A 26,574-nucleotide genomic window follows, 5' to 3' on the forward strand; every position below is an offset into this window, starting at 1 on the left:
TGTGCTTTCTACTTTCAGTCTCAGGTTAATTACTGCACTTCTCATAAGTCCATCTCTTTAAAACAGCTGTGAACCATTTGTGGTTTCTGAAGATGAAGTATGCAAATAGCAAGATATAGTCTAGGCAGTTCTTGACTTATAAATTCCTGTGGTCCTTTAAGTATAGCAAACTGGATTACTCTAGGAAAATACCTACTTATTTGTAGACATTACACTGATAAGGAAGGACATTTCTGATTTTCTTTTTCTCCTTCATGGTGCTTATCTCTATCCTAGAGTTTTACCCATGTATCTCTGTGAAGACTGGTATAATTTGATCCACTCAGTGAGACATGCTCTACTGAGTAGTTGGAGACATATTTCTCCCAAGATAAAGCTGTGTTGAGGATGCCTGTTTATAACATTCTCAGAGAACTTTTAGCAGCCTTATCCACTTCCTGTTTTCCTGGAAGTTGCTCAGCTGAGACCTTGCTCACCCATTCCAGTCTAATCAGATGACCATGCCCACAAAACACTTGGAAAACCAGCATCCACGTGTGTGATCTGGAACCCAGTTGTGCTCAGTGACATGCTGCAACAGTCAAGCACCTGTGCCATCCCTAGAAGAATAGGGGTAAAAAATCTCCCAATGAAATGGATGGAAGCACAGGTACTGAATTTGTGTCAGCTATCATCTGTTGGACTACCACAGGCTGGATTTAAGAGAACCCTGGGCTGGAGTTTCATGAAAACACATCTGATGCTCTGTTACTGTTTTGTTCATATCATATTATTATCTTGGAATATCTGAGCATACTTTGCAAATAAATTACATTTTAATTATTAAAAAGGACAGCTCCTTAAACTTCAAATTCATGTATAAGATTGATCAAAAGTTTTACTTTATCCTATAGCAAATTTCTATTATGTTCTTATAAACTTTGAAGTTAAACAGAGCTGATAAGGAAGCATGGTTATCTCTAGATTTTCCTTTAAGAATGGTTCTCTTGTTCCTCCATTCATAAAAGACTCCTTTATTGTGTATCAGTTATAAGGAAAAATAGCCAAGGGACTCCGTGAATAAATACTTATTTTGAGAGATACTAATCTAAAAATTGTTGAATTCAGATGTACTGTAAAGTATACTTTTATGAGCACCCAATTTTAAGTAAATGAATAATTTTCCTTCAAAATAACCCATGGTCTTGTCTTTCACTGTTCATGTTTAGTAGGTACTTTCCAGTCTTATTCTTGTTCTTTCAGAATGAAAGATCTCCCCTTATTTTTGTGAAAATATTTTTTTTTTAATTTTACAAGTGAAGGCACTATACCATCCTTGGTTTCGTATAAAAGAAACAATTCAGTACATTGTCAATGTGTGTAAACATGGATAAAGAAAAGGATATTCTTATCATGTCTATTCTGAAATTAGTGTTGGATCCTCAAGAAAGCCAAAAAGAATAATAATATACTTGTGTCTACTGAGATTGAAGGACAATCAATATTTTAATGTTTGTAGATTTATTATTTTATTCTCTCTGTATGAGTGTTTTGTCTGCATGTATATATGTGCATAGCATACATGTTTGGTACCCAAGAAGTCAAAAGAGGGTTTCAGGTACCCAGGAACTAGAGTTGTGGATGATTGTGGGCCACCATGTGAATAATGGCAATTGAACCCAGGTCTTCTGCAAGAGAAACAAAAGATCTTAACTTCTGAGGCTTCTCTTGATCCACAGAGACATCCAATTTTAATCTTCATGGCAAATCAGTTCTCTCCAAAAAGCTCTAGTACTATGACTATGACAAGCTGCCAGTGGAAATGGATCTTACCAATCCAGTGAAGACTTCTGCTAGAAGCCAGAGTTCTGAGAGAGACTTGGTCCCTTCTTCTGAAGACAGTAGACCAAGTTCAATAGGAAAACTGTGATTGTGGTCAGTGCCAAAATAACTGTGAATGAAGTGTGCAAAGCCCTGAAGATTTCCTGGGTGCCAAGTCAATCAAGAGCCGGAGGACTTGTTTTTTAGTGTTCCGGTGATTACAGCTCTAAGCCTGGTATTGATTGTATGGATATGTTTTAGTGCTGCCCTCTACTGTTAAGATGGCCAAAATGAAGATAGGGTTGGATAATATCTATTTTGGAGTCTAGAGGAATAGCTATATTCACAATGATCAGTGTCAAATACTAGTGCATTTAGAAAAAAAAAATCATTTTGAAAAGCCAAGACAGTTTTTTTTTTCCTTCTGGTGGTCACAGGCAAAATGAAGAATATTGTCCAGACAGTCAGACACATGCACACATATATTCCTATTCATGCCATCATGAATAAAGAAGCATTAATGGAAAAGTGTTCAACACAGGTGAAAAAGTATCTAAAGTATATGATTTTTTAGGAGCACATTAAGTCTGCATTTATAGATACTACATACTCCCTGTTTTATAGTGAGGTTACAAATAGCTAAAATAATGTAGAAGTGGCTTATGGTAAAAAATGATACCAGTCATTTAATAAAAAGACAAATTCAATTGTAGAATATCCTATGTAGTTTCAGAAGGATGGGACACTGTGATGTAGGTTTCTCCTCTTGTGATCATGTGGCTCCTTTTGAGTTGTAGATTGCTATTACTGCTCAGAATAAAGAAAAATAGTGAAAACACACACCATGGTACAGTAAATAATAAATATTTGCAGTTTAATATCAGATTTATATTGAAAATACAGTATTTGGGGGGCCCTATAAATGCAAATCATTACTCAGCTGAACCACTGTATGTAGTACCAGCAAGCTCAAGACTGTGAAATCCCACAGAGGACAGCAAGGTACAGGTGGTTGTGAGATAAACGCTGATGACTCTATTGTAAAATGGCATATGAGTTGTAGTAGCTTGCATAGCATCTTCATTCTACAATATTCAAAGAAGGACGAATAGATGAGTGAATAATAGCTCTGAAGATATAAGGCCTGTGGATCATCTGTTTGAAACAGATGACATCCTAGATTTAATTGGCAATCAATTCCAAGTAGATAACATGAGATGAGTCAGAAGACTGTCATCCTGTAAGCTTTCCTGTTTTGTTCCACAAACTTCTCGGCACTGAATTGTCACATGAAGAAGAGTGGAAACAGAAGGTCTCTACTGAATATTTCTATCATTTCAACTCCAACTGAACATGCTCTTTACAGCCCACCTTGAGATTCCCCACCTAAGACAGCTGATATTCCCAGAGGGGGGAAAGATTTCCAAGGAGAAATTAATTAATTAATAATTAATAGAGATTTTTTTCATATTGAATATGAAACTCTTATTATTTTTTGGTATTCTTTGCCATCTTGTTGATCTTGAATAATGTGTATTAGGTTGGGTTCTCATATAATCATTTTTTTTATTTTTTGTAATTATAATATAACCACATAATCTTACCACTTCCTTTTCTTTCTACAAACACACCCATATAACCTCCTTCCTCTTTCTCAGATTCATGGCCTATTTTTTCTTATATTTCTGTAATGTGGTGGTATTGTGGTCCCCAAAATATTGTGCACTCTAATAAACTTATCTGGGGTCAGAGAACAGAACAGCCACAATATTAAACATGGAGGTTAGGCAGTGGTAGCACTCACACCTTTAATCCCAGCATTCCAGAAGCAAGGATCCACCTGGATCTCTGTGAGTTCAAGGCCACACTGGAAACAACCAAGCATGGTGACTTATGCCTTTAAACCCAGGAAGTAATGGCAGGAGGCAGAAAGGTATTTAAGGAGTGAGGACAAGGAACTATAGCTGGCTAAGCTTCAGGCTTTCAAGAAGCAGTTCAGCTGGGAAGCATTTGGATGAGGACTCAGAAGCTTCCAGTCTGAGGTAACAGGATCAGCTGAGGAATTAGCAAGGTGAGGTGGCTGTGGCTTGTTCTGCTTCTCTGATCTTCCAGCATTCACCCCAATACCAGGCCCTGGGTTTGTTTTTATTAATAAGACTTTTTAATAAGACTTTTTGCTACAGTGTCTATAGTCTCATGGGACAATGGATCTGGCTATGAAGCATACCCTAGTATTTTTCTATATATCCAAATTATACAGATAAATGAAAAGAAATCTTCCTGACCATCACAGATATATGTGTCAATAAGGTTGAGATGTAATCATAAGATTACATATATAAATTACATGAAGATGCATGGTAATGGGGGGATATCATAGCTATGATAGCACAAAAAGTTTACAAGAAACAACCAATTCATTCAAAAGGCAGTAATTTCAAAATGCCTTGTGTGATGGTTTTCTCCACCAGAACGCTTGGTTCTGATAGTTTGACCTGTTGAACACTTATTGTTGCCTGCTGCATGCTCCCATGACCTTTTGCTACCAACAGCTCTCAATAGACTAGGTTTTTGAAAACTTCATATAGATATGTAATGTATTCTGATTTTCTCCCCTCACCTACTCTCTTGTCTCCACCCAAACTTAATGAAAACCCACCCTGCATCCCTACCAATCCATTTCCCAGTTTGATGACAAAATTGTTGTTTTGTCAGTTAGGTTACCCAGATCCATCTGTGTTGACACTGGGTTGGAAATATTCACTGAAGCCTGATGGTGTCATCATGGGTAGACAGCTAAAAGCAACAATTTTCCCTCCCACAGAATCAATCAGTAGTTCAGCAGTAAGTCCCAAATTCCTGGATATTCCCTCCTCCATCCATGACTCACTGTTGTCAGATACATTCTTGTGCAGACCCGGTGCACATATCCCCAGCTGCTGAGAGGTTGTGATTGTGATATCTGTGTTTTGCCCAGAAGATGACATTTCACAGTTTTTCCAAATATTTTCCACTCCTGAGAATCTTTCTGTCCCCTCTTCTGCAATGTTCTCTGAGCATTAGAAGAATGAGGTATATGACTTTTTCATGGCTTAGCACATATCTGTCTCTTTTTTCAGCACCTCCAGCATCCAGGAATCTCTGTATTCATCACTTTAAGCATAGAAGAAGCTTCTTGGTTTACAACTGATGGTAGAATATATGATGGGGGAATGTCTTTCTGTATGCTGAGAATATGTGTTGCTCTGATTGGTTGATAAATAAAGCCGTTTGGCCTATGGCAAGGCAGCTTAGAGGCAGGTGGGAAATTCAAAGAGAGAGACAGGAAGAAGGCAGGGGAGATGCAAGCGAGCCGCCCAAGGAGCAACATGTAATGGTATGCAGGTAAAGCCACGAAACATGTGGCGATACATAGATTAATAGTTATGGGCTAACTTAAGATATAAGAGTTAGCTAGCAAAAGGCCTGAGCCATGGCCATGCAGTTATAATTAATATAAGCCTCTGTGTGTTTACATGGGGGATGTGAGTGGGAGAGATTTGTCCCTACTGCTGGCAGGCCAGGACACAGGAAATTTTCCCACTAATAATATACCTCAGTGTATAATTACGGATATGTTTATACAGATAGAGGGATGCTTGACGCTTGGTCAGTTTACCTGAACAATATCCAGTTCTCATCTAGAGTCTGTGGACTCAATGCAAGGTGTTTTTGACCATGTTTAAAGTACAGCTCTGGAGTAAATCTCAAATCCAGTAAGATAGCATTTGGCTAAATAACAGCACTGTCACTGCTGTGCAGATGGGCACATGTCACTAGTCAGTTCATCCTAGTAGACTGTTGGGTTCCTATAAGTGGGAGATCATCAAAGTCTTCTCTCTCCCAGCAAACTTCAGAGCATCTTCTAGAACTATCAAAGCTACCCAGCTATATAATACCTTCCAGCTCACTTCCATCTTCATTTCTCTATATTTTGCAATAAAAGTACATGATATCATCATTAATGTGGCTGTGTCATCTAGATCTTGTGGACAAGAGACAAGCTCTGTATTGTTTGGTGACCTCTGTGTCCCCCCTCACCAAAAAATCACAGTGATGTAGTCATGCCTGTTTAATAATGTAGCTCTGGGGACAGCAGTTTCCAGCTATACCTGATATTGCCATTAAAACATTTTTTTTAAATTTAATAAATTGTATTTTTGTGGGGTACAAGATCTTGTGGTTCCTTCATATCTACAGCACATTTTATTGGTTGGTTTCTATATAGTTTACTTCTTGAGTTCTTTGGGTATTCTAAGTATCAGTCATCTGTCATATGTACAGCTGACAAAGAATTTTTCCCTTGCTCTTCAGTCAATTGACCGTTCCCTTTGCTGTATAGACTTTTAGTTTCAAAACATCCTATTTGTCAATTGCTGGCTTTATTTCTGGTATGAAATTCAGAACAGAAGATCCAGATATACTCACTTGCATTCCTGTTTAGAACATTCTCACCTATGTCTGTATGTTATAGAATATTTGCCAACTTCCCTTTCTGGAAATTTATGAATCTCTACAATAATCTTTCAGTCTTTTCACCGTCTTTGATATATCATAGTTGATTTCAGTGCAAGATGTGAGACAGGGTCCAAGTTTCATTCTTCTATATGTGGATATCCCATCCAATGTTCCCATCACAATTTGTTGGTATTTCTATTCTATCCTCCTTACAGTTGGTGTGTGTGTGTGTGTGTGTGTGTGTGTGTGTGTGTGTGTGTGTGTGTGTGTTTAAAACAGAAAAAGAAACAAAGAGGGTATATTTGTGTAGACTTAAAATTTGGATCTTCTATTCTGTTTCATTGATGTACAGGTGTATATTTTTGTCAGCACCATGCTATTTTTATCACTATTGTTCCCTACTATAACTGAGATCATGTATGGAAGTGGATACAGTATTATTCTTTTTCCCCACCTCTGTGTAACTTTTAAGATGGTTCATTTTTCCCTAGCTATGAAGAATGACATTAGGATTGGAGTGAATCTACTAATTGCTTTGGATGGCATGGTAATTCTCACAACATTAATTCTACACACCCATGAGTATGGAGAGTCTTTCCAACTTTTAGTGTTACTACTGTTTCCTTTCTGAAACAGTTGAAGAAAAATTTAAATATCCACTTCAAAGTTCCATTGCCTGTTGATCATTCAAGAATGGGACATTTTAACATCTATATCTTTGCATGACTTGAAAAGTGCTTCAGCTTAATATTGAGTTTTAGTCAGAAGTTATGTAAAACAATTTCTATTTTTAACACTTACATATTTTGTGGCTTAACATATACCATATTTTAAAGAATGTTCCCTGTACTAATGAGAATAATATACATTATGAACCTGACACATAAAAATACTTTTTCATTATCCATATATTAGTTGATTGACATCTAAGGTATTTCCATGCCCTAGCTATTGTGAACTAAGCAACACTGAAGGCAGATGAGCGTGTGCCTCATGGTAGGAAACATAGTCCTTTGGGCATGTGTCCAGCAGTAGCATAGCTGGATCCTGTGGTAGATCTAATTCTAGGTTTTTCAGGAACTGCCAAAAGGATTTCCATAATAGCAGTACCAATTGCAACCCCACTAACAATGAATAATTACTTTCCAGGCCCCACATCCTTGCCAAGTAGCCATTCTGACTGAGGTAAGATGAAATATCAAAGAAGTTTTAATTTGCATTTCTATGATGGCTAAGGATTGTGAATCTCTTTTTAAATATCTCATATCCATTTGCATTTTCACTGACAATTTTCTGTACAGTTCTATGCTCTACTTTCTAATGGGGTTGTTTGTCATCTTGGTATTTGGTTTTAGAGTTCTTTGTATATTATTGTCTTAGTTACGGTTTCTTTTGCTGTGATGAAAACCATGACCAAAGCAACTTGAGGAGAAAATGGTTTATTTCAGCTTACATCTCTCAGGTTACATTCAGTCCCTGAGGGAATTCATGGCAGAAACTGAAGCAGGGAAGTACCTGGAGTTAGGAGTTGAAGCAGAGGCCACTGAGTAATCTTCTCACTAGCTAGCTCCTCATAGCTTGCTCAACCTATTTTCTTTTTCTTTTAGTTGTGAGCCTAGCCTTTACCAGCAGAGCATCTCTCCAGCCCTCAACCTATTCTCTTATAGCACCCAGGACAAACTGCCCAAGGGTGGCACCACCCATAGTGCCATTGGCCATCCCACATACATCTTTATTCTAGACAATAACACACAGTCTTGCCTACAGGCCAATCTGATGGAACCATTTTCTCAGTTGTGGTTTCCTTTTCATGGAAAACTCTAACTTGTGTCAAGTTGACATAAAAGTAGTCAACACAATTCTAGACACTAATCATCTGTCATACCTATTACTGGTAAATATTTTTTCCCATTCTTTAGGTTACCTCTTTAGTCAACTAACAAAAATCTCATCTTTATATTTCCCCACAGGTATTGAAATATCATTTCCGCATTGAAACTTCATTTGCACATAAAAAACTATACAGAGTATTTTTAAAGAATACATTTACTTATAATTACCAATTCTTAGGATTAAGCCTGAAGTTTTTCTATTAATTAGTGAATGAATATGATATGAGGTAACCAGCCATGGAATATCTTTCAGAACAAAAAAGAAATAAGGAGTTGTTTCATACAACAGGAGTCTAAGAAACACCTATGAATTTATTTGAAAGCTTTTAATACCATGAATGTTGTTACTTGGAACATTGAATTACCTGGTACTGCTCTGAAGTCAGAGCTCTCTGCCATGAAGTTATAGATCACCTAACTATGCTGTCTTTAGACCCCCTCAGGCAACAATGTATTGTTTCTGAGTGTTGTAAATACATAGCCAACTGTGGTTAAGTCACAGAATTTTCAGAATGTTGATTCTTGGGTTTATATTTAAAATATGTATGTGCAATCTTTGAAGTATCTTCAGCACATTTCAGAAAAATACAAAGAGTACCTTCACAGAGCCATAGAGCAAATGGAAAATGAATAATTTCATTAACTATGCAGGAGCCTCTGGGAATTAAGTGGATAAATTGATTAAAGGAAAAAATGGGGATATAATTTTCTTTTCTTTTAACAGAAGAATGTTTTACTGTGATTTACATTGTAACAAGGCATCAAGGATTTTATTCAGAATTAAAGAGAGCTGCAGGACAGATAAAATACAATAGAACAGAAGACCCTGAATGAAGTTTACTCAATAGATAATTCTAAGAGCTTCTGTTTTTCACCCAGAAGAAGAAAGTGTTGTTTGATCAGGTGTCTAATACATATAATTTTCTATTTTGATTGGTAGCATTTGTTCAATGTACATATCTTTTTCCTGTGATGTGTCTGGTGGTAATCATATGCATGGTAGATAGTATATAAGTATAAGATAATAAACGGAACCTTTCCCACAAAATGTTATCTTAAGGACATAGTTTACTGTGCAAATTCAGTTGTAGGCTGGATTGGTTGATATTCTCTACTTCATCATACCTCCCTGGGTTTACTTGGCTGCACTGGAAAGTATTGTGAAGGCATGGGTTGGAATGAGTTGATAGCTCTGTTTGAAGAGTGGTGAGCATGCAGCTTGATGAAGTTGTTCCACTCCCAGTTATCTCTCTGTCTCCTACTTGCAGTTAAAGATCGAAGCTCTTAGCTACTTCTCCAGGGCCATATCTGTTTGCCTGCTGCCATGCTTCCCACCACACTGGACTTGGACTAACCTTCTAGAACCATGAGCCCCCAAATTTATACTTTAATTTATAAATTGCTTTGGTTATGATGTTTTGTTGTAGCAATAGAAAAGTACCCAAGAAACTTGACCTCTCTGTAAGAAGAAAAATGAACAAGCACACAATGGAGGAAATCTTCCTCCCTTCCATGCATATAATATGAGAGTTCACACCCTAACTGAGGACCATGTGGTCAGGAAGCCTTGCTTTCAGTAAAAAAAAAAATGGATTCTAGATTATGAGAAAAATCTCTTCCCAGTATGAATTTTTCTGAAATATTTAAGATTTAATTATTTTTAGTTTATGTGTATTGGTGTTTTCCCAGCGTATTTGTTCATGTACCATGTGAGCACAATGCCCTCAGAGGCCAGAAGAGTTGCTCAGAAACACTGGAACTGGGGTTACAGACAGGAGCTAGCAGTCATCTGTGCTGGGAATCAAACACAGGCCCTCTAAAAGAGAATTCAGTGCTCTTAAAAATTAAGGCAACGATTCTCAACCTGTGTGTTGTGACTCCTTTGGCAAACCTTATCTCCAAAATTATTTACACTATGATCCATATCAGGAGAAAAATTACAGTTATAATGTAGCAAGGAAAATAATTTTATGGAAGGGTGTCACCGCAACATGAGGAACTGTATTAAAAGGTAGCAGCATTAGGAAGGTTGAGAACCACTGCACTAAGTCATCTCCCCAGCCTGATTCCTCAAGATTTTAATACTATGAAAATTAGATAATAATTTCCCTGTGAAAATAACTGGTTTGGTGTAAATCTATTTGTAGGTGTGTGTTTGTGTGTGTGTGTGTGTGTGTGTGTGTGTGTGCGTGTGTGTGTCCATTGATATCTATGTTGTATTAATCTTAGCTGTTGCCAAAACTCTGCAACTTAGGAAAAGTTATTTTTTCATGTGAGTCATGAGACGTATTTCTGCTTTTAATGTTGAGACTGGGGGAGAGGTCATAGATGACCATCAAAAAATTTTCTTTTACCCTATACAAAACATCACATTGACCTTTAAATCTTAGCAAAGAGGAAAACTCTCAGAGCTGGAGACCCCAGAATAAGCAGTTGGGGCAGCCTAGGCTCTCACTTCTGCTTCCCTTTGTGGTTTATATCATGACTTGAATCACTGTGGGTGGAAAACTCCTACCTTGTTGACAGTAATAAGTTGCAATATCTTCTGACTGGAGGCTGCTGATCTTTAGAGAATACTGTGTGCCAGATCCACTACCACTGAACCTCGATGGGACCCCATCTGCCAAGTTGTTTGCACCATAGATCAGAAGCTTAAGAGGTTTCCCTGGTTTCTGCTGATACCATGCTAAATCACTGTAAATGTCTTCACTTGCTTGGCATGTGATGGTGACACTTTCTCCCAGAGATGTAGACAGGGAGGCTGGAGACTGGGTCGTCTGGATGTCACATCTGGCACCTAACAGTGGAAAATTGAAAACAAATTCCCACACAATTAATTCTGTTAGATGAGGACTTCCTCAGGTACCTGGCAGCACTGACCACACTCAGCTGAATAAATTTCCAATGCTGTCTTCATTACCTGTAAGCCAGAGCAGCAGCAACCCCAGGAGCTGAGTGAAGGCCCTCATGTCTGTGCTGCAACCTGTGTGAGGCTGATTCCAGCACAGGGTGTGACCTGACTATGAAGAAGTCTTCAGGGCAGTGGGATGTACTCTGGGCACATGCAAATCAGCAAAGTCTAGGCAGAGCCACAGGACTGGCTGAACCATAAACTCATTACAGGCCTGTTGTACTCTTATAAGCCAGTACATGCTTCAGACAACAAAGAACAGCACCATTCTATGAGTTCCACATTATTTTGATTTCTGTCATGTTCAATGTAGAATTTTCTTGTTATATTTCCCTCCATTCCAGAGGCTTTCAGATATGGTACAGTTCTAGAAAGTACATAAACAATTATGGGGTCCTTCATAAGTATTTGTAGATGTTAAAATATGAAGTATTTAGTCCATATAATGTTGCTTGTATGTATGTTTTCAGGGATGAGTATTTGACACTGGAAAACCAATTGTGTGCTCTTTCCTGAGGAACATTACCTTTCCTATTTTCAGATTTACTTAGTTTTCTGTAATTCTTAGTGTAAAAATGAGGCTTTTTGGGCTTTTGCCCATCCAGTTTGTCATGTTCTCTGGTGTCATCCTTGTTCAGCTCACATTTGGGTAGTCATGTCGGTGGGCTTTTATGGCTATAGATTCTGATGTTGCTCAGAGACACAGTCTTATGCAAACTCACTGATCCTGTGGTTGTTAAAATCATCCCATTCCCTTTTCCAAAATGTTCCCTGAGTCTTAGTTATGGGACCATTTTGTAGATAGATCCATGGGGACTGAGATCCACAATATACATGTAGCTTCTTGCTCACAATGATTGCTGGAAAAGTAATAAAATAATACTGGGAGTGATGGTTTGTAAGGAAGGACAGCTGTAGCTAGAGTTTTCCTATGTCCACCCTCCTCCTGCAGCCGCTGAGACCCAAGTAAATGCACAGAGACTTATATTACTTATAAACTGTGTGGCCATGGCAGGCTTCTTGGATCTAGTTCTCATATCTTTAATTAACCCATTTCTATGAATCTATACCTTGCCACATGGCTCATGGCTTACCAGTATCTTTACATCTTACTTCTCATGGTGGCAGTAGCTAGCAGCATCTCCTGAATTATCCTTCCACCTCCCAGAATTCTCTTCCCTGCTTGTCCTGCCTATATTATACTTCCTGCCTGGCTACTGGCCAATCAGCATTTTATTTATCAATCAATCAGAGCAACACATTCATAGCATACAGAAAGACATCCCGAGCAGACAGGATCTCACATAACTAACAAGTATTTTCAGGTAAACAATCAATTTTCTGTGTTAATAACAGTTCAGTTACTCAAGAATAAGGTTTTCTCCTCTTCCATCTGTGCATATGAGCTCTCATCCTAGATTAAACTGGGATTATATCTATGCCAACTATTCCTGTGAGGCTCCAGTTATTGCCATGACTTCTGTTCCCTTTGAATACAAGTTATTGTCTTTAAGCAATCTGAGCTTTCTCCCAGAAGCAATCATTTATGTATTTGAATGCACAATGGTTCCTAAACTTGCATATGCTATGGGCTCAATATCTCTTCCACAGACTAAGAGGACATGTCTCTTAGTTTAGGTTTAGGGAAGTGGTACACGAGCTCTGTGATAAGAGGAGCATGTAAGAAAGTGAAGGTAGAAGCTACACATTAGGTGTTATTCCCATAGTGGGGTCAAGAATGTTCCCCCCATTGGGAATAAGGATGTGAAGGACTTAGTATGAATTTTGATATAGGTTGAAATGGAAGGGTTTTTACATGTGTAGGCAACCATTGTGTATAAGACTGGACACAGTGAGAATGACACCCAGTCAAGGCCTGAAAATGATGATGAATACAGGGAAGGTATTAGAATGAACAGAGAGGTGGATATGTTTTTTAAAAAAAACCTGATTGACAAGGATGATTGACAAAAACTGATTGATGAATCAATGAAAAAAAAATGACTCTCACTGACTGGCCACACTAGTGGAAGCCCATGAACTGTGCTCTGGTGGCTATGGAGCCCCCATGAGACTGGACTAGGCCCTCTGGATATGGAAGACAGTTGTTTGGTTTGAACTGTTTGGGGGGCACCCAGGCAGGGGGATCGGGGTCTGTCCCTGGTTTATGGACAGCCTTCTGGGAATCTGGTACCTGTGGTGTGACGCCTTGCACAGTCTTGGTGCAGTGGGAAGGGGCTTGGACCTGACTAAGCTCAGTGTGCTGGGTTCTGCTGACTCCCCATGGGAGACCTCGATTTGGGGGATGTAGGGATGCGGGTTGGCTTGGGAAGGAGGGCTGGGGGTTAGGAGGAAGGGGGATCTGTGGATGGTATGTGGAGTGAGTAGAAAATTTCTTAAAAGAAAAATGAAATAAAAGAATGACTCTCACATTTATGACCATAGAGTTTGTGTTGAGGGATATATCAAACAAAAATAAAATGTATGCACCCTGCCCAGATTCTATCCACTAATAAGAATATATTTCGTGTATTGACACCATATATGTGTGTTTTGATTAATTAATAAAATCATGCTCACAAACATACAGTGTCTATCAAAATAGCACTTTATTTCATAGTTGGCAGCAACTGCCATAAAAAAAAAAACCACAGTTGATATGCAAATGTTTTTGATTTGATGACTATGTCTAACATTATTGAAAATAATAATTAAGTTTTTAAATATTTGGGGCTTTTAAAACTGTATCTAACTCTTTGTCTGTGTGTGCAACACATATTTGCTTGGTACCCACAGAATCTAGAAGTCCCCTGGAGCTGGAGTGGCTTCAAACCTGATATGGATGCTGGGAAACAAACCTGGATCCTCTGCAAGAACCTGGGCCCTCTGCTCTTAACTGCTGAACCATTTTTCCAGCAAACCCCCAGAAATTGTAATTTAGTTGGCTTGTGACCCTTTTTTGAATATACAGTCACACTTACTATTTTTCTCCTTTCCATTATCTGTCCTTTCAACTCACTCCAACTACATAATAACTTTCACACTCTCTGATGCATTTCACATTATATTAGCACAGAATGTACACACACACACACACACACACACACAGAGAGAGAGAGAGAGAGAGAGAGAGAGAGAGAGAGAGAGAGAGAGAGAGAGAGAAATTATAAGGAGTGAATTTGTTCTCTACAGACAGGCATAAGTGAATTCATTATTACCTGGGTCACAGGATAAGGAAGCCTGGTGCTAGAAAACAGCCTCTGTGCTGCACCTGCTCTACAATTGAGAAAAACAGCAGGGATGCCATCTGCTGTCTTATTCTCTGGAAATTTAAATGTCACTTCGAAAGTATCTGTTTTAGGGCTGACTTGACAAAGTGTCTGGGCACTTTCAATCAGCTACCTCTACTTCACCTCCTTCTTTAAGTTGCATTCTTAGAACATTCTACAGCTATTACTGGCCACAAGACATGATAAGATGGATAGAACTAAAATGGATATAACTTGGTCAATCCCTAGACTCACCCTTAATCTGTCTTTTTCCACATTCCTCTGGAAGCCCATATTCCAGCAAACTCCATTGTCTTAGAGCAAATAACACTACAGTCCATCTACAATCTAATTCTTGGACTGGTTGTTAAACCTCCAGGGCTTCCATATTGTACTATCCACAGAAGTTTGTGAAATAATGAGATTACTTATAGGAAAAACACATCATCAATAAGAGGGCTAGCCTAATTCCGTTACTTTGATCTAGGTCCCTGAGGTGTAGTCTGTATATTGACTATTGAGTGACATTGAGAAATCACAGATTAACGTGCTACTCATCTAATGTAGACAAAGCCCAATCCCATGATCCTTTGCACAACAGTCTCAAGAGGCTATGGAGATATGAAGTTCACACTCACATTGTTTCATAGCCAATGTCTTTATGGCCACAAATACAGGAGTGATGTGATCTAGTGTTTAAGTTCTAAGAAGCTGTGGACAGTCTCTCAAAGAGGAGAAAAACACAGAGAGGAATAATTCTTTTGCATAAATTCATACCATTAGCAATTTTCAACATATGAAGAGTGGATAAAAGAGATTATAAATAACAAGTGGAAGGACATGCACTGACAGTCTTTTAATTTCCTACAATGATCCTTTTGGTAAGGTATTTTATGTCATTTGTATTAGGTCAAATATTTCCTTTCTGACCTAGTGAAGCGATTTCTTACTTTGGCCTGTGTGTTCTCAGATTTGGAAACTCTTTTGATGTTAATCAGCAGCCTCCATATAGGTTATAAGGATATGCAATCAAGCAGCTGTATCATATCTGCTCCAGACCATAGTGGGTGTCAATGGGAGGGGAAGCAGATATGACACTGATCCTACTATAACCATGAGAGTGTTGTTGAGGGCCCGAGTCCTAGGACAGGATTTTCTCTATCTGCAACACAAGGAATTGTCAATGCAGTGGTTTCTCCACTGTCCACTGACTACCTGTGGGCATGAAATGTGCCTAGACCACTCTTACAAGTGGACAGGAACTAGGAGAAAATTCTGGATGCCAAGTGAATAAAAAAGCTGAAACCTCATTTATCCTTCCTGTTAACAGTGATTGGCAGTCCAAAGGTTGGTTATCATCATTAGATAAACATATATTATTGCCCCCCAACTCATGCTGCTTGAAGGAATGTTCAAATGAAAACAAGGTTGGATTTTTGTCCAACTGGAACCCAGAAAAATAGTGGACAATGATTGGTGGCCAATTGCAATGTGTTCACTAAAATCTAATGAACCAAACATGGGACTGTTTCTTTCTGTGAAAGAACAGCAGCATTAGGAAGAATTCTGTATAAGCTATCGCACATAAATATATGCAAGAACACATATATAGGCAGTCATATTCTTACTACCAATAAGCAAGAAAATATAGATGATGTAGTTTAAGTGATTGCCTACTATAAAAAAATGATCCCTGGATTAGAGCCTCAGCATTGTATGAATTGGGCTTGCTGGTGTACTCTGGTAGTTCCATCTCTTCGGAGTAAAAAGAAGGGGTTTCTGAAGTTCAAGATCATCCTCTACTACAATTCTGAAGCCAAAAAAATTCCAGGAGACCTGGACTTTATCAAGAAAGTATCAAATTTTTGAAACAAGTTAGTAAATATTAATAATGTTGTATTAAACACAGTTGCAAAAGTTAATGGAATAGAGAGTTTATTACTTCCAACACACACATTCACTTCACATTTGAGTTACATCAGATAAAGCATGTAGACTTGAAAAGGTATTAGCTAAGAATACATTTAGTGTACCTAATCTTTGGAACATTCTAAGCTTATATGTGATTAGATTTTTATATTTGTCTATATGGTAGCAAGGCCATCCAACATAAAACCATTCCATAGCTTATGAAAAATTGTAGATGATTTAATTTAGTTTAGTAAATATGGTATGTTGTGGGGTATTGATATCTCTTCAGTGGTCACTTGGCTACCTGAGTGTTGATGCTGCTACAGCTGTGACAGCTTAGGGTCAAACAAAAGCACTGGCTTCAAAAACCACAATGCAGGAAGAGAAATACATTTAAAATATGAAAGAAGTATTGTATTGAACATGCAATGCTTTGGAATAATTATTTTTAATTATTTTATTTAATTATTTTTTATTTAATTATTTAATTATTTTTAATTATTCAGTTGAATATTGAGGAACACAGGGACTCTATATTGAGTATATGTATATATGTATGTACCTCCAAACTCTAAAATTTAAAGGTGAGATTATATATAATGTTCTCAACCTTCACTTTAGGTAGTAGAATAAAACCCCTTTTCATAATTTGAGAGTTTTAGAGCTTTTTTTTAAATCATTTCTTTTTTTTTAATTACACATAAATATAATTTATTATCCATGTACAATTGCATATATTCTCACCCCACAATATATAACTGTCCCCTGTAAAACCACCAATGTCTTATTAACTTAGGATAGGTGGTGATGTCCCTTGAGGGACATTCTTTAATTATCATAATCTTAAATATGAAAACTATTGGCCCTCTCTTTTTGGGTGTTATATCACATGATAAAGAAATTGAATAAAATCACAAATACATGTATGAAAACATTCTTAACAGAGCACAACAGAATCATTCATGCCAGCTATAATCCTCCTCTCTGAAACTGTTCACAAACACTTACGCTGTATTTGTAATTACTTTCTTCTTCTTTTTTTTTAAATTTTTATTTTGCAATACAATTCAGTTCTACATATCAGCCACAGATTCCCTTGTTCTCCCCCCTCCCGCCCCCCTCACCTTCCCCCCAGCCCGCCCCCCATTCCAATCTCCTCCAGGGCAAAGCCTTCCCCACAGACTGAGATCAACCTGGTGGACTCAGTCCAGGTAGATCCAGTCCCCTCCTCCCAGGCCGAGCTAAGGGACCCTGCATAGGCCCCAGGTTTCAAACAGCCGACTCATTTCTTATTTTTTAGGTATACCCATTTCTACATTGCTGCACATTCTACAAATTTGTAGTAAGATATTATCATTAATATTTCCCACCCAAGAAGAGGTAACAGAGACCACCATTGTAAGATATTATCATTAATATTTCCCACCCAAGAAGAGGTAACAGAGACCACCATTTTCATTGTTTTGATATAACCCCTGGAGACACAGACAGTCTTTGATGAAAGACTACTCTGGGCCAGGGCTGTTGTTCCTCCCGAAATTTGAAACTTTTATGAAAATATGAATTCCTAAAGCCATGCATATAGTCTCTAAAGCCTAATGTCATTCTCCCCAGGATCATTGCCCAGGTCAGGAAATCTGAATAAAAGCTCTCAAACATTCCTATCCACAGCATGACAGAAAGATGGGGCCTCTGATAGTCTTTGCCAATTTTCTCCATCCATACATACATTTTCTCTTCTTTTCAAGTAATGGCTGCTTAAGGTCCTTGAGTGAAATTCAGCCCTGCTTCCATTGCACAAATGTTGGGAGATTCTGTCACGTATTAGTCAAACTCTTGACCATATTGCATCTTCTGAGGGGGAAGCAGGGGGTTCCAGAGCAACTGAAAGAGGTTTTTCTGGTTTTAGAACTGTGTGAATGGGATATTGTTCTTCTGTTGTCAGTAGTAAGTGGCAGCATCATCAGCCTGCATGCTGTTGATTGTGAAAGAATAAGTGGTCTCATAACCCCTGCCAGTGAAGCTGGGACTCCAGATGCCAGGTTGGATGGTCCTATAATCCAGAGCTTAGAAGTGGCTCTTGGTTTCTGCTGGTACCAGTGCAAGTTACCATATATGCCACATGAGCTGACGCTGCAGGGGATATAGACCCTTTCTCCTTGAGAAACAAAAAGAGATTCTGGAGACTGGGTGAGAACTATTTCTCCATTCATTACTAAAGATGGAAAGAAAAAAAGAGATAGAAGTTCATAAAAAAGGAGATTCCAGAATATCTTTATACCTTGTGCTGTGGAAAGAAGAAAAAAATGACAACAAAAAGAAGCAAAGAATGAGGAAGAGCATAGGAAGGAAAAAAGGAAAGGAAGGAAAGTTTTTCTTTTAAACTAAAACTTCCACAAGGAAGTGGATGCTGTTTGTTTGGAGCCTCCCCTCTCTCTCACCCATGGCACTGAGTAGCAGCAAGATGACAGTTTGCACCAGCAACCCCATCTTGTCTGGTCTCTGTGTCTGACTACAAACTTCTCTTTTCTAGGTACTTTCTCTTAAAAGCATGTCTGAGGAATCTGTGCTTTCTGAGGAGTAAATATGCAAACAGCAGAGTGTAGGCCAGGATATTCTTGGTTCATAAACACATGTGGTCATTTCACTTACTTGTAATATTTAACTTGGTAAGGTCCCACATCTTTCAGTGTTTATTTCTCTACAATGTCACACAATTCTTGTCTACCACATTCCCCACACACTTTGCTTGTTGTTGATGATGATGTTCTGTTTCATTTATTTTATGTTCTTTGTTTATTTGTTTTGTTTTGTGTTTTATAGCTAGGCTTAGTTTGACCTTCATGGATGACAGATTATGTTCTTCAGTGTGTGGGATTTATTTTTCCATGATAAAGCTCAGCTAAGGATGACTACTCATAATGTACATTGGATATTCTGAGTCCCTATATCTTTCTACCCTACATCTGGCAGCTGCTCAGTTAAGGCTTTGCTCATCCATCACAGGCTAATCAAATGGCATTGAGTGCAAAAATCTCTGGGAAAGCCATTGTGCCAGTCTGTGATCGGGAACTCAGGTATTTTTAGGGATTATTTCCATAAATTACTTCCACACACTAATAAACCCTCATTTCTGAAACAGAAGTAAACATAAATATTGGTTTTGTAGCATCTATCATGAATCAAGCATTCTGTTTCATGCTTATTTTAAGAGGACCTTGAGTTTCTGGTCCTCCTGTGGCAAGGTTGTTATAAACAGGAGTGAGCATCTGGGAAAAGCTTTTCAGGGTCACCAGCTTCTAGGGGCTGTGTCAATTAAATGTGCTCAGAACTGTTTGACAGAAGTTGTCAGAGGCTTGGAGACATTTGTCAATGCTATGTGGAGCAAGAGCCTGGAAACTTCTGTAATTCATAGTGTTACAGTAGTTGTCAGCACTAATGCTGGTGTCTTAAACTTGTGTTAGTATTGCCCTCTGCTGGAGAAAGACACCATCAACCCTGACCTGTTCAAGCCCATCCCAACCTACACCACATACACAGACACAGACACACACGAACTCACACACACACACACACACACACACACACACACACACCACATAAAGTTATCCTCAGATTATAATTAATTAATTTTTGTTTTTGATACAGAGTCTCACAAAGTAGCCTTGGCTGGCCTGGAGCTTGCTATGTATACTAGGCTGGCCTCAGCTAACAGAAATCCACCAGGTACAATATCCCAAGCTCTAAGTTTAGAGACATGTAACACCCTACCCCACAAACATTAAAAATTTTAATCATGTTTACAAAATTATCTCTTTACTGGTTAGTCTTACTTTATTGTACACCATCCTTAATGAAAGCCTTACTTGAGGCATGAATATTCATTATTTCAGTATTCCTTCTATTTACAGAGTCAGCAATAGAAAGCTGATATTTCTTTCCATACTTAGCTAAAATTACCTTTATGGTAATTTTCCTATTCCAAGCCTCTGTCCAGGCATCTACATATCTTCCACTGATAGACAGGTTTTTAAAATGATGTGTTAAATCCACACAGATTCATCAGTTTCCATTAAGTCCTGTGGTGACAAAAATTAATCTAAACAAAAATTAATCTAATCTTATTACTCTAGGCCAGCGATTATAGACTATGGTGATATTGTGTCCCCCCAATATATTATACACCCTAATAAACTTATATATATTATATATAATAAAATTATATATATATATATATATATATATAATAAACTAGTATATCCCCAATGATTCTAGTTTGTTTGTAAAAGCAACTTCAATTTGCTACTCATGTGAACTCATGACAATTGAAACATAAATCCAAGGGATATATGGAAAGTTCAGTTGCCTGAGACTTTGGTTGTTTCCAACTTTAATTTCACTTTTTCCCTATTCAGTAGTAACTATAATTACTGACTAAGAATTTTTGCAGTTTTTAGCATGTTGAATTGGATAGTTTTTATAAATCCATAAACATGAAACTACTTTATATTCAAGAGTTATTCACTTACTATAAAATATGGATATGGAAATTTGTATCTGGGACAGAAGCAGTAATTCTCCACTCTGATCTCTGTAGTGATAGGGGTATACTATGTTCAATAGCTCATCTGCACTACCAGCAATTATACAAGCATGGTAAACCATGCTGAGCTTTTCATTGGGTTGTAGTACACTGGGGAAAGATTGTCCAACTGCACAAGAACAGCCACTGTTCTGGTACTGAAATAGAATGAGCAGAATTCATAGGCAAGAGAGCTTTACAGGCTTTTTCATTCCACATTTTCCTGTAAACTTAGAGCCTGGCTGCATCTGGAGGTACTACCAGAAACAGCTCAATCAGTCCAGCCTCACACTTGTGCTTCCCTGGTGAATTTTGCTGTGGTCTACATCACTGAGAGAGGGAGCTGCTACCCTGCTGAAAGAAATAACTTCCAACATCTTCAGGCTCCAGGCTGTTGATGATGAGAGTGAAATCTGTACCTTACAGTTCATCTGGAAGGTCTCCCAGGGATGGGCTTGGAAGCACATGGGATTAGAAGCCTTGTAGCATGGTTTGATTTTTGATGATACCAATGTAAGTGATAAACATGAAAAATATTTGAGAGTTGTTCTCTCACTAAAAAATGTGCATAGGGAAATTAGCAACTGAGACATGAAGCAGTGATTCTTCGGTATAATCTCTGTGGGGTCAGGAGTATACTATATGCTATGGGTTCAGGCGATGCCTCATATGTACTTCCAACAATTGTAAGGGCATGGAATCAATCATTTCTTTTGTCCATTCAGACTGAAATTTTCCTTGGTTTGTCATATGCTGGAGAAAGCTAGTCTTATTACTCTAGGCCAGTGATTATAGACTATGGTGATATTGTGTCCCCCCAATATATTATACACCCTAATAAATTTATCTGGGGTCAGAGAACATAACAATCACTAGACAGACATAGAGACCAGAAAATGGTGGCACACACACCTTTAATTCTATCACTTGGGAGGCAGAGATCCATCAAGATCTCTGTGAGTTCAAGACCACTCTGGAAACTACCAGGCATGATGACACACATCTTTAATCCTAGGAAGTGATGGCAAGAAGCAGAAAGGTATATAAGGCATGAGGACTAGGAACTAGAGCATGTTAAGCTTTTAGGCTTTTGAGCAGCAGTTCAGCTGAGATCTATTCGAATGAGGACACAGAGGCTTCCAGTTTGAGGAAACAAGATCAGCTTAGGAATTGTCAAGGTGAGGTTAGCTGTGGCTGGTTCTGTTTCTCTGATCTTTCAGAGTTCACCCCAATACCTGGCTCCAGGTTTGTTTTTATTAATAAAACCTTCTAACAATTTGTGCTACAGTAAGCTATGCATTCTGAAGCTGAAATGAAGTAAAGAAAGTCCAAAGACAAAAAAACCTTACAGGATTCTTCACTCCAGTTTTCTACTTCATGCCTAGCTTCATCTGTGAAACACTTTGAAGAAGGTGAAGGTACCACCAGAAGCAGATGAATCAGCCCAGCCTCACACTTCTGCTTTCCCAGTGGTTTTTGCTATGTTCTCATTCACTGTGGAGGAAAGCTGTGACCCTGCTGACAATAATAACTTGCAGCATCTTCAGGTTCCACATTGTTGATGCTGAGAGTGAAATCTGTCCCTGACCCACTGCCACTGAACTTGGAGGGAATTCCAGAGATGGACTGGGAAGCAAACTTGATAAGAAGTCTTGGAGCCTCATTTGGTTTTTGCTGATACCAGTGTAAGTAATCACTAATACCCTGGCTAGCCTTGCAAGTCATGGTGACTCTACCTCCTTGAGTCACAGACAGGGTGGCTGGAGACTGGGTCATGACAATGTCGCTTCTGGAAGCTGAAAACATACAAGAATATTAGTCAGAACACGACATTGCATATGAAAGTCACTTCTGAGCTACTTAAAAAAAGAAAATATTATTTCATTGCATCAGTTTCTCTAAACAGGAAGTCAAATCCAATTTGATTCTGGGCTTTCAAATGAATCAAGAAAACTCTGTTTTTAAATAATATCTCCACTTTTTGGCATTTCCAAACAGTTTTACCTGAAACACAGAAGAGCAGAAGCCCAAGGAGCTGAGATGTGGACACCATCTTCCTGCTCCCTAAGTTTATGTGTCTAATGCCACAGCCCAGAAAAAGATCTTTTTATAATACTCTAAGAGGCAGAAACACTAGAAGGAAGAAGTACTTATGCAAATGATACTGACTTTATATATGTTCTAATAAAGAACTGCTCAGGAGAGCAGGCTCTTATGTCTTCTTGGAGTACATCTCCCCCTCCTGGTTACCTGATGAGATGCTGAGATTTGAAAGAGACTTGTGCATATATCTCATGTATATGAGTGCAAAGTTAACACAATCTAAGGAAGTCTCAGGAATAGACTCAGTAGTTTAAACGGAAGAGCATCTCAAATTCATTGTCATGATTCAGGTTTACATTGTTTTCCTTGATTTTCTTACAATGAGAAGAATTTGCAACTGTCTAAACATTCTACAAAGTATACACAACATAATACTGATGTGTTATCATATTAATTAGATATATTTAACTAGAAGTTAAAAATTCTGGATGTTGTAGGAAGACATATTTCTCTAGAGAGGAGAATGGAAGCCTCATAAAAGTTTGCAATCTGCCAGAGTAGAGAAGAATTTCAGAAATCAGGATACCAAAATATTTAACACTTTCACAATTAAGCCAAATATTGTGTCTTGCATGTCTCAGCACCAAAAATGATGCAGAATACCAGGGAAGAAGTTTTTGGAGTAGTCAAACAAATTTCTTACCTAGTACATGGTTTTTCAGGCTTTGTAAAAGACAGTTCTGAGACAGGAGATAAATTAAATTAGGGTAGAAAAAATTTCATTATGTCCATTTGAAGAAAGAACTATTCCTTTTACTTGGACCATGTAAGTGAGCCAGAGCACAATTTTTATATAAAAACAATGTCTAAGCTCTTTGAAAAATCTCAATATTCACAACACAGACTATCAAGAATCTAGAGCAATGAAAATAAGAGGAAAGGGGAGCCCCAATTCACTGTTGGTGGGAGTGCAATAACTATGGCAATGAATGTTTAATTTCCTCAGACAGCTACAAACTGTACTACAGGACTACCACATGAGCTATCTATGCCATTCCTGTGGATATACCTACAGAACTCTATGTCCTATGGCAGACATAAACACACATCCATGCACTTTTCTGTTCTGTTCTCAATACCTAGGAAATGGAATCAACTACAAGATAAATGAATAAATAAAATGTGGTACATTTTCACAATGGAAATTTGTTCAGCTATAATGGAACATGAAATTATGAAACATTAGGGAAAATGGATGGACCTGGAGAAATTATTTTGACTGAATCAGTCCAAACCTAGAATGACAAATGAAACACTTCTTCCCGTATATAAATCATAACTTTAAAATTTTTCCATTTGTCTATTTAACTTGGAATACTCCTATATGTAAGGAGCTAAAAAGGGACCCCTAGATAGAGAGGTCTTAGTAGATGATATGGGATGATAGTAGAATACATGTGATAGGAAATTAAAGTGCAGAGATACTTTGGGAAGAAGTGTTTGTTCACAATTGGGGTGAGAGGTTAAGAAAGAAGAGAGTTAAATGCATTAATATTAGCTTACTATCCCCCAATGGAAAGAAAATCAGACTAGTAAATCATACTTGGTGAGCAAATATAAGACAATAAGTCATCAGAAATAATAAAGTATCTGGTAATGGGCATTCAGTAGAAGGAGCAGATGTTTGTAGTTACCACACTTTCCATTAACTATCAGTACAAAACTGTAAAGTGAAACAACTTGAATAGAATATCAGGGTTTATTCTGACACCAAAAAGCATGGATAATCTAATTTATCATGAACAATATCTTCTCATTTCATTTTTTCCCTTTCTTGAAAATAGATTTTTTTCCTCACATAATATATCTTGATTATGGTTCCCCCTCCTCTACTTCCCCACCCATCTGGACCCATACTCTGTCTCCTATTGGAAAAGAAATTTGGCTTCTATAGGATAATAATAAAATGTAACATAATAAAAAAGGACTAACATATCAGAATTAGACAAAACAAACAAACAGAAGGAAAACAGCCCAAGAGAAGGCACAAGAAACAGACTTACTGTTCACACACTCGGGTATCCCATAAAAATAGTAAACTGGAAGCTATAATATATAAGCAGAGAACATATAGAGTAAAAATAAAGAATATATATTATTATTTTATTATATATTATATGTGTTATTTTATCATATATATAAAATAAAAACAAAAATGATAAAAAATATTTTAAGGGACATTATAAGAACAGGAATCTACAAAAATGCCATTGATTTCATTCCCTATTGGCCATCTATTGTTAGTTATGCAGCCTATAAATAAGCACACTTTGTTTCCTCAGAAAACTAAATTTTCATTTGGAAGTGGTTATCAATTGGAGATAGCTTTTGAGTCAAGGATGAGGAATGTTTCCACTGTTCCTTTCAGCACTAAGATCCCAACTGGTACAATTCTGTGCAAGCCAGATGCATGCTGACATAGTCTCTGTGAGTACATATGTATGTGGTTAATGTTGATTTAGAGGCCTTGGTTTTGGTTTTGTTTGTTTGTTTGTTTGTTTGTTTGTTTGTTTGGATCTTATCCTGAGGTCACCACAACCTTTATTTCATTTCTTAATCTGTTTTTCTCCTTGAGCACAGGACTTAACTCCACTCCAATTACTGGTGATCCTTTTTCTCCTCAAATTTTCATTTTGTAATTTGACCTGTTCACTTTACTCCTTTTCTTTATATTAGGCTGTTCTGAGATTTCCTGGACCAGTAGAATTAATCCAAAACTCTTCAATTTAGCCTCATACAGACTCTTCCAGCACAAGTAAAGGTAGTCACATTCTTCACCAAAATATCGTAAGACTTATCTCGAGACCACATATTTTATGCTTCTCCTCTGAAACCTCTTGAACCAGGCACCTCCAGTTCAAATCATACTCAACACCACCATGTTCCATGTTCTACTAGGATGTCACATTAAGCAGCACATAAAGTGTTCAACTCTTTTCTAATCCACAGTCCCAACATCCATATTCCTTCAAAGAAAAGCATGGTCTCACCTATCACAGTACTCTAGCCCTTCATACCAACTTCAGTCTTAGTTAGGGTTTCCGTTTCTATGAAGAGACACCATGACCACAGTAAGTCTTATAAAGGAAAATATTCCCGGCTTCCTCCTCCTCCTCCTCCTCCTCCTCCTCCTCCTCCTCCTTCTTCTTCTTCTTCTTCTTCTTCTTCTCCACACACGTGTCTCTTCTGCAGGCCTGAGCATTCGTCTGTCTCTCTCATCTTAATAAAACTCTTGTTAGTGGATTCTGTCGTGTTTCGTGACATTTCCTCGCAGGGTAAGAGCGCCGTTAAATAACTAACAGGGATAGCTTACAGTTCAGAGATTCAGTCCATTATCTTCATGGCAACATGTGGGCAAACATGCTGCTGAAGAATGAGCTGAGAGTTCACATCTTGATTATGCAGGGAACAGAAGGAAGTCTGAACCACAGGGTATGGCTTGAGAATATATGAAACCTCAATGCTCATCTCCACAGTGGCAGCCCTCCTCCAATAAGGCCACACCTATTCCAACAAAGTCACAACTCCTAATAGTATCAGTCTCTTTGGGGGCCATTTTCTTTCAAACCACCAGAGGAAGCATAATCATTTATAATCACAACTCAAAAA

The 26,574-nt window shown here is 38.0% G+C and overlaps 2 gene segments (V, D, J or C); both read right to left on the reverse strand.

The window, feature by feature from the left end:
• Positions 1-10,663: 10,663 nt before the first annotated feature.
• On the reverse strand, positions 10,664-11,181 carry LOC131906369 (immunoglobulin kappa chain variable 12-41-like). The segment is given in 2 exon segments: positions 10,664-10,986; positions 11,110-11,181. Coding segments are annotated over 2 exon segments (372 nt in total).
• Positions 11,182-22,353: 11,172 nt separating this feature from the next.
• LOC131905910 (probable non-functional immunoglobulin kappa variable 6D-41) lies at positions 22,354-22,918 on the reverse strand. The segment is given in 2 exon segments: positions 22,354-22,658; positions 22,867-22,918. Coding segments are annotated over 2 exon segments (354 nt in total).
• Between the last annotated feature and the right edge of the window lie 3,656 nt (positions 22,919-26,574).

This window comes from Peromyscus eremicus, chromosome 3 (genome assembly GCF_949786415.1).
Source record: "Peromyscus eremicus chromosome 3, PerEre_H2_v1, whole genome shotgun sequence".
NCBI classification, from domain to species: Eukaryota; Metazoa; Chordata; class Mammalia; order Rodentia; family Cricetidae; genus Peromyscus; species Peromyscus eremicus.